The 12,211-nt window shown below is 46.3% G+C and overlaps 1 protein-coding gene across 1 annotated transcript in view; it reads right to left on the minus strand.

The window, feature by feature from the left end:
* Window positions 1-4,207: 4,207 nt before the first annotated feature.
* LOC143000980 (eukaryotic translation initiation factor 3 subunit H) overlaps window positions 4,208-12,211 on the minus strand; it is a 49,537-nt gene continuing 41,533 nt past the window's right edge. The window contains exons 6-8 of the mRNA XM_076150501.1: window positions 9,403-9,523; window positions 5,115-5,247; window positions 4,208-4,512 (exon numbers count right to left, since the gene is read on the minus strand). Coding sequence (XP_076006616.1) covers window positions 4,418-4,512; window positions 5,115-5,247; window positions 9,403-9,523 — 349 coding nt within the window. The 3' untranslated portion in view covers window positions 4,208-4,417. The remainder of the gene's footprint in view (window positions 4,513-5,114; window positions 5,248-9,402; window positions 9,524-12,211) is intronic.

The following is a 12,211-nucleotide window of genomic DNA, read 5'->3' on the forward strand; positions in this document are numbered from 1 at the left end:
GCAGGTAGAGCATATTTAGTTGAAGATAAGTGTGTTCTAGATGGGTTAGGTGTTGAACATACGTGTATAATTGCACGTATGATTCATTCCCTAATCGCTCTCACATAACTCTGCATCTGCCTTTACTTTGTGTTTCGTTTTGGGGATTTGCAAGATTATTTCACAACGGCAACTACTTTACATCCTCAACAGCTATTCCATACAGGAGCCACAGTTGCCATGGCAATATGTGTGGTAGAAAGAAGGAGGGGAAAAAAGAGGAGAAAAAGGTAGAAGTGTTGAGAGTTGACAGGGAAATAACTGGTTTCATTATATTCAGCCACCTGATTCTCTCTCTCACCCATGACAGGGCGAAGGCAGGCGCGCTGAAAGAGCCTGTGTTTGTGTTTGAGCGGTAATAAATTACGGCGGGAGGGTCAGGGCTGCGCCGGCCGCACTCACTGATTAAATGAGGCCAAACTTATATCCCTCTGACATCACCAAGCCTCCTTCTGAGGAATCTGAAGGTGCAGAGACAAATCCCATAATCCTAATTAAGTATTTCCTCCTATTGCAGCGTCCAAAACGCCCGGGTGTTTACACAGCTAAAGCCCATTTAGTTCCCATGCTCAGTTCAAACACCTAGTTTAGGGTAATCGCTGCAATGCTGAGGAGAATGTGACATCACAGATGGGTGATAATTGGAACAGCAAATTAAATCACTTTGGAGGGAGAGGTGGAGAGTTTAATTGCATGTATTGCATCAGCAGGGCCACAGGCTTGGTTTCAGCTCTGTTCCTGGGTTAAGAAATCTTCTCTCAAATTTGAGGGTGTCATTCTCATTTTCGGCAGCTTGAAGTCTCACAGTCAATTGAGCATGATGGTGTGGGAGAGACAATCTCAGAGCTAGAGCTGCTGCTGCTGGGGATCTCTGTGCGGGATGTACAGCACACACACACACACACACACACACACAGCATACATCCAGGCTGGCATGACTGTGTGTGCTCCAGTTACAAATCAATGTCCAACAAAACTCTTACATAACTCCTGCACTTCAAGTGAAAGGTAATCAACATAAATGAAACTTAACAACTCACTTGCCAAAGCAAATCGATAAGACAATAAAATGCCTCTTCAAATGAGGATCAACTCCAGAAACCACAGAATTAGTCTCAATAACTTCAGATTGAGGGTTCAGAATTAGTCACCTTTATTTCTGCTTACCAAGACAAGCAAACGTTTCTTTGTGTCATAATCGGCACGACTGCGAAGTAATGCAGAATAACAAACTTGAAAATGGTCTCTCCAACCAAAGTCAAAGTTGCCAGTAGCAAAACAAATAAGTCAATTACCCCCCACAGTCTTCATTATAAGGAAAATACTAGTTTGAATCCCTCGCAGCTCGAATTCATCGCCCTTGGGTCCGTCTGTGATTACGTGATTCAGTCCAAACTGCTTTGCACTCCAATCAAAACGCTGTCACTTTGAATCCACTCTGAACCGTTGTCACCGTGTTTGCACTCTGCAGGGACGCGGCGGCGGCGGCGGATGGGGGCTGAGTCGCTTGGCACAAAGCTTTCAGTACTGTTGAGGATGTTTGTTTTGTAATTTCTGTCACTCTGTGGAGGATTAGGGGGGGACAGTGGCGCCCGAAACGCAGTCAACCCTCAAGGGCGACGTTTCCTTTCAGCGTTTGGTGTTTAAAATTCGGGAAAAACAACAGCGATTGAGCTTCGGCTGAGACGAAACAAAATTCCAACTGATCACCTGCAGGGATGATGTACGGCACATTATGCCCATCAGTCACATGCACAGGTGTTATTGTCAAGGTAACAGATAATGACGCCGTAAATATCAAATGAGTCCCCTGTGTTGTTTTATTTCCCATCATGCCACAGGGGGAGGAGGAGGGGGGGTTATGATTTGAGGAGGAAATAATTTTCCCCAGACCGTCATCGTTCCAATAAACGTTTATCATTTGGGTTGACTTCTAATTACCGTTAATCCCATTGTGCTGATGACAAGCAAGCGCACGACAAGATACGACTCAGGCAAAGCTGATGACAGGCTAAATAATATCATCCGCCGAATTTGATTACGCTGTTTAACTGCTGGGGTCCAGGAAAGATAATGGCGCACAGTGTAATTACAACACGCTGGACCCTCACACTGACGGGTTCCTTATTAAAAGCAGTAAGCACAGTCATCATTCAGCTGGTTGTTGAATAAAGTTGTCAGCGGTGATAGCCCCCCCCCCCCCCCACCCACACACACACACACACACACACACACACACACAAATGAGCTTTATTGCGCAATCTTGAGTCAACTTTGGGTGTTTATCACGTGATCCTCAGCACAGGGTCACAAATAGCCTGGTGTGATTGCAATCTGTACAGCCAGGATATAAAATACACACACACACAGGTTGAAAAATATCCGTTTCGCCTTCATCGACTGGCTCCTGATGGATACACACTAGATGAGGCTGATAACAGAAGCATCACTGGGCGTCTCAGTGACTTTATGATGTCAGACTGGCCGTATCTTTAGGTCTTAAGACGTTTTATATTTACTTATATCTTCCTGTATGATTGCATGTCCTGATTGGATGATGGAAGATGATGGAGAACTTATTGAATAAGCAAGCTCGTTAGGAAAGCAAAGTTCAGACATGTTGTGCACTTTAGGATCCAAAGGGCACAACAAAAGGACACTTGGGATGCCACCAACGCCTGAAGGGGACGGTTGGATTTCCCATCTGGTGATCATCAAATTGTTACCGCAGACTTAAAAGTCAGGCGCATCGTTAACCTGATGTGTTTCCATGGCGTTTTAAGCATATTTGCTCTGTTTGACTACAGGTCGGCAGTTGTGACTTCAAGACAAATTTAATTTAAGGGGCAATAAAGTCACATTCCTATTGTGTCATTATAGTTTTCAGATTTGTCACTTCAGCTTTTTAAGTTTTGACTAAATGCTTGATCGACTCTTTGAATTCTTCTGATGGCTTTCAAGCGTTTGTGTGGTTTTGATTCTGTTCCATTTGATCTCCAGAATATCTGCAGCTTCACCCACCTTCAACTGCAGCCAAAGGACCTGTATGTGTGTGTGTGTGTGTGTGTGTTTGTGTGGGCTAGCAGGGCTTTTTAATGTGATCCGTGCTCCTGCTGCTCATATAAGTGATACCAGTGTTTAGCAGCCACCTCAATACAAAACAGCGGATGACTCAGACAAAGTTCAGACTAAGCTCAAAATATATTCTCCCCCACATATTTTCTATCTGAATTACTTTTTTAATCTTTACTGTGGACACTTTCTGAGAGTGGAATGTGCGAGGCGTTCCATCTACAGAGTAAAGCAAAGCTGTGGCTGGGTTTTTATTCATCATCAAGGCCAACAAAGCTTACGATGAGAACACAAAGAACAATTATTTCATCTTCTTGCATCTCTCAAAGTCTCCAGTTTTGCCACGTTTTTGATTTTAAAGATTCAGATTCTGATAAAGCTTGACAACAGCAGAAGGCAGGACTGAGCCTCGCAGCAGTGAATCTTCCCTCGCTGTAAACAGGCAACCAGATTATCAAATACTTCAGGTTAGAGGGTTTGTGTCCATGCATGCATGCATGCAGCCCGAGAGGAAGATCTGCAGAAGGAAAAAGCTTTAAATAATGCATCAAATACAAGGTTGATCTTCCCCCAAATTTCTTACTAAATCCATATTCGTTCTTCTGAAATCTTTCAAACTTGTTTTATTCATTAATATAAGTTTTCTTATTCTAATTCTGATCAACAAATATGGCTCAAAAAAGGAAATGAAAACAAGAAAAGCATAAAAGTTGGCTAAAACAAACCAAGGACAAACATCTGTCAGGAAAATCAAACTCTCCTCTTCAAAAGTTTGCGTTCTTGTATTAATTTTGTTTTCGTCTATTTTGCCGACTGTCAGGCACGGAGGAGGAAAGCTTATGATGAGGTGAAACCTGATTTGACTTCAAAAGACAAAATCGCAACAATCAAACAGGTTAAGTGCAGCGAGGCAGCGGGTTCAGAGTCAAGACGCCGCACTTCATTCAACACTCCAGTCAACGGATTACTTTGCTGTGTTCTGTACAAATTGTGCCGTATTATAGCAGAGAGGAGGCAATTTGTACCTGACAGTGTCGCTTCTTTCCTGTGAAGCAGAATGCAGAGATGTGAAATCACACAAGGAGCCAAGAAGGACTGAGAGGTGCAAGACTTTTATTTGTTTTTATCCTCAATCATGGTTTTATCCAACATGGTTATTTAGGTATAAACAATGAATAAATGCTTAAATATGAAAAATTCTTCTTTAACTCGTGGTCAGATGGTTCTATGTTGGTCTTGCGTCTCCGATACGTCGCCGCTCTTCCTTCCTTCTTTCTTTCTTTCCTTCCCTCCTCTCCTCTTTCTTCTAGTTGTTTCCTTGCAGAGCTTCCGCCATGAAAAGTTTCCCGAGATTCTGCGAGGTGAATTCCTTCACGTTCTGGCAGTAGTTGTTAATTTGCCCTGTTGGATGCAACGCCGCACGCATCCGCACACCCACACACATAAGGAGAAACACGCACACACACACACAGACAGACACACAAGCATATACATGAGTGTTGTTGTACAGATACGTACGGTAGACAGACCGAGGCAGGGAGGAGGAAAGGAACAGGGGCAGAGAAAAACATCAAATTAGAGCGGAATGCTGTAAAGGGAAGGATCAGAATGTTGTCAGGAGGCGGAGGAGAGCCGAGCGGCGTGAAACAGCAGGGGAAGGGGCGGTCGGGCTGGAGACAGTCAATAAACTTTAGATTAATGTAATTTTCAAGATAATGGTGGGGATAATTACAAAACAGAACCTGAGCTCCACTGTGTGTGTGTGTGTGTGTGTTTGAGAGAGGGAGGGGGGGCAGGAGGAGGCGGCTGATGGATTTTGGAGAGAGAGAGAGAGCATGTCTCCAGGTGACAAGCACCGCGTGTGTGTGTGTGTGTGTGTGTGTGTGTGTGTGTGTGTGTGTGGAAGGAGGCTACAGTTAAAGGTGGATGTTGATCGGTAGGACTCTGCAGGTGGGGTTGCTTGTGAGTGTGTGTTGGTGCTCTGTGAGAGAGTGTGTGCGTACCTGCAATAAGCAGAGTGTCCATTCGTGGCGGGGGCTGGGGAGGCTTGAACATTTTGTTGATGTCCTCCTCGGGCAAGGAGGGCTCCCCTCTGCTCTGGCGCTGAGCGTTCTCCTGCTGCCGCCTCTGGAGGTACTGCAAGGGGGGGAGGAGGGGAGGGGAGGGGGGAGAGAACACATTATTTTAGGGGAGGATAGATTGAAGAGAGGAGCGAGACAAGAGAAAAGGAGAGCAGGAGTCATGGGGGGGTGCGAGTGTGAACAAATGAGGGAACAAAATGCAGAGGAGAGGGGAGAGGAGGCAAAAACAACCAAGAGAGCGAGAGCAGGAGAGAGAGAGTAAATAAAGTATGAGACAAGGTTCATGGGAAGAGGACGGCCGGGAGTGACGAGGAAGAAAGTTGGTGAGACGGTGGCTGAGACCGGAGGACGGAGAGGCAGAGGGAGTGATGACAGGAGGGGGAAAGAGAGAGAGACAGGCAATGGAAACAGTAACAAGGTAGAGAGATGTAAAGGAACATGGTGATGAAGGGAGAGATGGGGGGACGGAGAGAGAGAGAGGGGGGGGGAGTTATAAATGCTGACAGGGATGGAGTGATTTGTGGAAGGCCGACAGTCTGTAAATCAGCGAGGTGCCGGGTCTCTAGAGATCCTAAAAGCCTTGTTAATTTGGCAAGATGGAGGAGAGACTAACACAGGGCGGCGCGGGGGGAGGAAGAGAAGGGAGGCAAACCGCTGTGGGAGAAACTGGGGGCGAGCAGCAGGCGTCCCAGGATGCACCTGAGCGGCCCTGAGGCGACTGAAGCTGACAGAATACGCCGAGACGAACGATAAACAGAACGGGGGAAAAAACCTTGAATGAGTCGGAGCGGAATCACAACAATCCGCATTCAAATTCACGGAAGAGCAACTAGCAGCAATCAGATGAAACACCCCTGCCGTGCTCCGGTGTGCGCCACCTTCCACATTTTTGGTCAATTGCCTTATTAATGTGGTATAAAGTGGTGTTATTGAGACGTTGCGATGCCGTTTCCTCCCCGTTTGTGTTGCAAAAATTACAAGGGCGACAGCGAGGCCGAGTCGTTTCATTAACCGCACGCTGTGAATTCAATCGTGAGCGGAGATAAATACACACTTCCATTCCTGATCCGCCGCAAAAAAAAAAAGCGCACCTGCCTGTGTGTTTGGGAAAAGAGAAGAGAATCAAAAGCGGCGGCGGAGGCGGAGAGATATCAAATTCCTTTCACGGGGACGATGCCGGTCACACACTTTGCCCCGCCGTCTTGTTATTTACAAAATCCAGGGAGGCGCGAATGAAAAATGGGAGCGCTCCCCTCGTTCTTAACAGAGCCTATTTTTTTTTATTTTACAACATTCTGCAATGATTAACAAGGTTCCATTTGTCCAGGAAGCGTCGAGGTCAATAGCAGCAGATAGAAGGGAGCAGGTGGACGCCTGAGAGGTGGAATGGAGGCTCGCTTCCCTTCTCTTTGTGTGTCGCTGGGTCATTGTGCACAATACTATGAAATATCAGTAAAAGGTAGAGAGACGCCATAATAGGGGCTTGTCCAAGTATGATATTGTAAGTGTGTGTGTGTGTGTGTGTGGTGAGGGGCTGTGCTGCGGGGGGCTGCGGCGATGAGGGTCGGGGGGGGGGGTTGGTGGATCGTAATGGCCCCAGTGTAGGTGATTGGCCTAGAGATGTGTGGGTGTGCCAGTGTGAGTGTGTTTCTTCCCCTTGCTACAGTCTGTGGGTTGCTGTGGGTGCGTGTGTGTGTGTGTGTGTGTGTGTGTGTGTGTGTGTGTGTGTGTGTGTGTGTGTGTGTGAGAGGCAGTCTACTTTTTGGAAGATGCACGTGTGTTTGTTGCCAACGTGTGTGTGTGAACACAATAGAAACTTCAGACGTCCCCCTTGTTTCATTTAGAGAGAATCATGACAGAGTAATGGAGGTGTGTGTGAGCAGGTGCAACTGTGAGCAGGAATGTGTGTGTGCGTGTGTGTGTATCCCTTTGTGCATCTACTGTATGTGCCAACTTGTGTTTCCATTGCATCTGGCTAAGGCTGGAACTGAAGACAGTGTGTGTGTCTTGTGTTCTTTTTGCTGCCTCTGGGTGAGTTTGTGCTTGTAGGACACGCGTGTGTGTGAGTGTACGTGAGTGCGAGCATCCTATTTGTTTTACAAGGTCCCTTTTCTACTTTTTGCTGGCTGAAGCTCCAGCTGGTGGCGTTTCTTCCTCACAGCTGGCAGGAAAGCATGAATCAGACGGCTTCCACCTTCATATGAAAATAAATGAATAAAAAAAACCCGATTAAAGTTTTCAATGGGCGTCGATATTATATCATGTATGGATATTTGACCGTTTCCATTAAAGGAAAGGGAGAAACTTACGACTGTATCCCATCACGAGAACCTTTAAGGGCTAGAAAACATTTCTGACAGGGAAAATAACGCGGGAGATAGAGGAGGACCGGAAACTGAACCGATGCTGATCTGCAATGGGCAAATGCCAGCGGGGTGAAGGATGAGCCGCGCCGATAACACCGCAAAGGATATTTCAAGAGGTTAAACATTCGTCATATTTATCTGATCGCTGAACTTGAGAACCCGTGGAAGCGACTGCTGGAGCCCGGATCTGTGTCAAGGCTGTACGGGTGCTAAAGGGCGTTGGGTGTTGCTGCAGGCGGCGCCCCGATGCCGGAGTAATTTACATTTTTAAGTGAGAGAAGCTTCAGCGCAGCCCAGGGCGCTTTGCTGGTTGGGCTTTGCTGCTAGCAGCAGTTGTTGAGCATCGTGCTCGTGTTATTCTGTGGGATATCAGAGAAAATCAATGTGTGAAATCACTTTAACAATAATAACAACAATAGGCAGTTTGGAAACGTTTTCAGGAATCGGGAACGTTTTGCGGAACTCGCCCTTTGGAGCTTCAATTCTGGAACCATTTTGAGTTCCCAAACAAGGGTAGGTTCCCCCCACAGAGGTTCATGAACTTCTTGGGGGAGCTTCTTCATCTTCACCAAGCCGTCCACATCACTCATAATGCTCATGATAAGAACGAAACAAAAATAGAAGTGCCCAATAACTGACGCAGCTCTGTCAGATGGAGCGATATGTGGTTGGATTCTATCCTAGAACGTTGATCAGGACGCTCTGTCGTGCCAGTATGAGAGATGTGATCATGTGCCCGCTAGAAACAAGGAGCTGCCACCAGAAGGTGAGCTGTGTGCTCCTCACGTTGCCACTGACATCATCTCGGCAATAACAAAACAAAACGGTTCCAGGTCTGTTCCTGGGTTTTAGGCGTCTTGTATCTTCAGTAGGTTTATTGATCATCAGTCATGTTGCTCACGTCCTGTCTGGGTCTCCTGCTATGACGGAGGACAGGCCCGGTCCCCACAAACCGCCGTCTAATTCCAGTATGTGGCCGTTATATTATTCATGTGGACCGGGTCCAGGCTAACTAATGAAATACCTGCAGTTAGCACAGCGTCTGCATGCAAATGAACCACGTATTTGCATTTGCACAGGTTGGTTGATTGACTTGGCAATGTATGATTTGATCAGCCTTTAGATTAGCAGTAATGTGTGTTGGACAAAGTCAACAACAGAACATGTCGCACTCTGCTGAGACTTGACCTTTAAAAGCACACACACACACACACACACACACACACACACACACACACACACACACACACACACACACACACACACACACACACACACACACACACACACACACACACACACACACACACACACACACACACACACACACACACACAAAATCTGCCTGTCGCCGTTAGCTTAGGTTTGCTTCAGTGATTTATGGAGTAATAGATTTATGCCATTGTTATGTGTGTGTGTGTGTAAATAATGGTTTAAGCACAAGTTGGTTGCTGTAGTTACTGCTGTGGGTCCTCAGAGGTTTCAAGCAAGCTGTATTAATATGCCAGTGTGTAAAAATGGTTCTGTGTGTGTGTGTGTGTGTGTGTGCGTGTGTCCCGCCCGACATTTGTGCCTCTTGCACGCTGTGATTGCAGCTACAGTTACGCTACGTCCAAGGTTGAGGGAGAGACGCCTGCTGTTTCCCTGCTGCGCTCGTGTCGGTAGGAGCATCTGTGTGTGAGCGCCCCCGTCTGCGTGTGTCCCTCTTTCCCTCTCATGCACGCTGACAAGGCTGATGTTTGCGCTGCGGCCGCTTGTTCAGTGTCTGTGGGCGGTGTGTGGAAAGCCTTTGTCTGTGAAAAGGCCGCCGCGTGTGTGTGTGTGTGTTAGCGTGTGGCGGTTACCTGGTGTTTCTGCTGCTGCTGCTTGCTCAGGTTGCGGCTGTAGGTGTTGTATTTGACAATGTCCTGGCTCATGTCGTCCACTCTGTCCATCAGAAGCTGCAGGCTCTTCTCCAGGTGGTTGCTGTGGAGGAATGTCAGCATGTCACTCACAAATTGTTTTGTACCTCTGTGCAGCAGTTGAGAGCGGCAAAGACAAGAATTCATTCACTAAATCCCGAGCTCACCTATTAAATGGTTAGAAGTTTTAGGATTTTACTGATTGGCTTGACCATGATCAACCAACAAACCACTGATTCTATACTGACTGCTTTGAAAGTTACTGACAGAATATAGCTGTTATGGCGCCACAATCAGTTCCATGGATGCATTTTCTTTGCATAAGCACTGAGGGAACGGAGTCCACCAAGTGTGGCTACAGTAGACTGCACTTCTTGAAGAATGAGCCACTTTGGTTGCCATTAATTGCAAAATGCTAAGAAACATTGTCCAGCTTAGACCGTACATTCTACTTGTACAATTTTGTGACAAAGTACCTATATCTGGGGGAGGCGATGCAAAAATTTGGGGATAAAGTTGAAATAGCAGAAAATCGATGTGTTGGCTCAGCCTATGTGGATAATTCAATTCTATTGACTGGTTCAAAAGGTTATTGACCAAAACGTAAAGGAGGCCAGTGCAGCTCCGCCATCAGGCCCGTCAGCTCCCTGGATCGTATTCAACCTGCTCGCCCAGGTTTCAATGTAATCTGTAAACGTTTTGACATATGCTACTAAGAGGTCTGAAAGTGTAACCTCCCAGGGGCCGAGGCAACAATCTGATCTTTAGGACAATGGTGACGCTAACGGGCCCTTAGTCTGAACTGAAGTGTCCTTGTGAGGCTAGTGGACGTTCCCGATTACGATCAGCTCCTCCCTGTTTTTGGCAGCGTGTTCTCTGGCTGCGTGTCAGCTTGTCACTGCTCCTCTAAATGAACTGTTGACCAAGCAGATGTCCAAAACGCCACTTGAGATCCATCCTCCCTCCTTTGACAGTTAGGACATTTACATGCAAAATATTCTCAGAATTATGCAGCGTAAGATGCATATATGAATGGAGTTAATAAGATTCCTTCGCTTGCTGACGGTGCATGACTAGTTACTTAATCCAGTTACCAGGGAAAGCAAGGGAAACGCATGATCATCAGCTAATGGAGCATTTACTTGAATACACTGATGTTGATCCACATGACATTTGAGAAACATCTTAATCGGAGAAGATTCAAAGTCTTAACATGAATGTTATTAGATGCTGCTTGCCAGCAAACAGGAAACGCCACAACTCAGCGATCACTATGAATGCAGTTCCTCTAATGGCAGCTAGGTGTGGCTTTCAGGGAAATCAACACTGAAAGGTAAAAACAAAACCCAACATTTCTCTACAACCAGTAATCTTCTCATTAGATGATCATTTCGATTCTTGATCTGGGGATTTTAAAGGTTGGTTCTGTTTAAGAGATGCTCTGAAATCGAACTTCCAAGCGTCCCTTCGGGAGACATCGGGTAACGTCGTGCGACGCATATTTTTCTGCAGCGTGTACTTGCTGCCGGTGCAGATCTGATCCCAGAGCTCTCATCCTTGCAGACACATTTCTTTTTATGTGTCCTTAAAGGCATCTGACGTGAAATTTCTTCCCCAGAGAGTCGGAGAACTCAGACCTGGCGACCCTTCCTCTTGTCCCTGTGCTTCATCTAGTGGCTCTGTTGTCGCATCCCTTCCCCAACACTGCTGTGCTGACAGAACTAAGCTCCGCCACTCTCTCTCTCTTCCCTCTCATCCCATGAGCCCTATTTTTAAACAGCATGTCTGCCAACTGCCTTAAGTTCAACCTTGACAAAGCTGCAGTGTGCTCTACTTCTTTACTATTCCTCCCTCTTGTATTTCTCTCACTGGGACCATATCGTTTCATCATTTATGAATGTTTGGGTGCTATATAATACATTATCCTGGGTTTATTTAAATGACAGCTGTACCCACACGCACGGCCGAGGCCTTGTTTATCTTGGCTGCGTGCGTTTGTGTGTGGCAGCCAGGTTGGGGGTGATTTCAGTTACTTTTCTTTCTGCTGTGAGACTTTTCAATTAAAACTTCACAAGTCAAATTTCTTCACTCTCTTCCTCTCACTCACCATCCATCTACTGCTACGTGCTGGAAATCATCTCGTCGAGGTATAACTTCACCCTGCTCAAGTATCTAGCTGCTTTACAAAGCCTTAATCTGTTTAAGACAAAGAACCTCGCTAACAGTCTCCCCGGCTCTTGACTGACAGGAGCGAGTGGATATATTGTTCTTATATCTATCAGGGTTGAAACTAAAGCCCCAGTGTTACTGAACCTGAGCAGAGATGAAATATGCGCCAATTCCTTTGTTCCAATTGCCATAAAGGCTGTTACAAAAGGCAATCAGAAGGAATAACAGACTGCAATAATGCCATTCAATCCCGGCACCATTTCTTGCACTCCTTAATGACAATGGTGAAGTGGAGGATTTCGTAATTAATGCTTCAAAACGAGCCCTTGTGCCAGAACAAATGACAAACCAAATATACAGTACACACACATGAAACCCGAGAAAGGACCGATATTGCTTCATTTAGTGACATTCATACCCGTGAATACCTCAGCACATCACCCTGATGCCATCAACCCCCGATTTCACCCGCTTAGCCCCATCACACAGACATAAGAGAAGACATGCAGATTAAGTCCCACAGGCGCAGCGTTGATGTGACCACCTGCACGCGAGCGCCTAAACGCATCACCACCTGCTTGAT

The sequence above is a fragment of the Genypterus blacodes genome, unplaced genomic scaffold (assembly GCF_046128005.1).
Source record: "Genypterus blacodes isolate CSIRO-AG114 ecotype Tasmania unplaced genomic scaffold, CSIRO-AGI_Gbla_v1 ptg000052l_1, whole genome shotgun sequence".
Taxonomy (NCBI): Eukaryota; Metazoa; Chordata; class Actinopteri; order Ophidiiformes; family Ophidiidae; genus Genypterus; species Genypterus blacodes.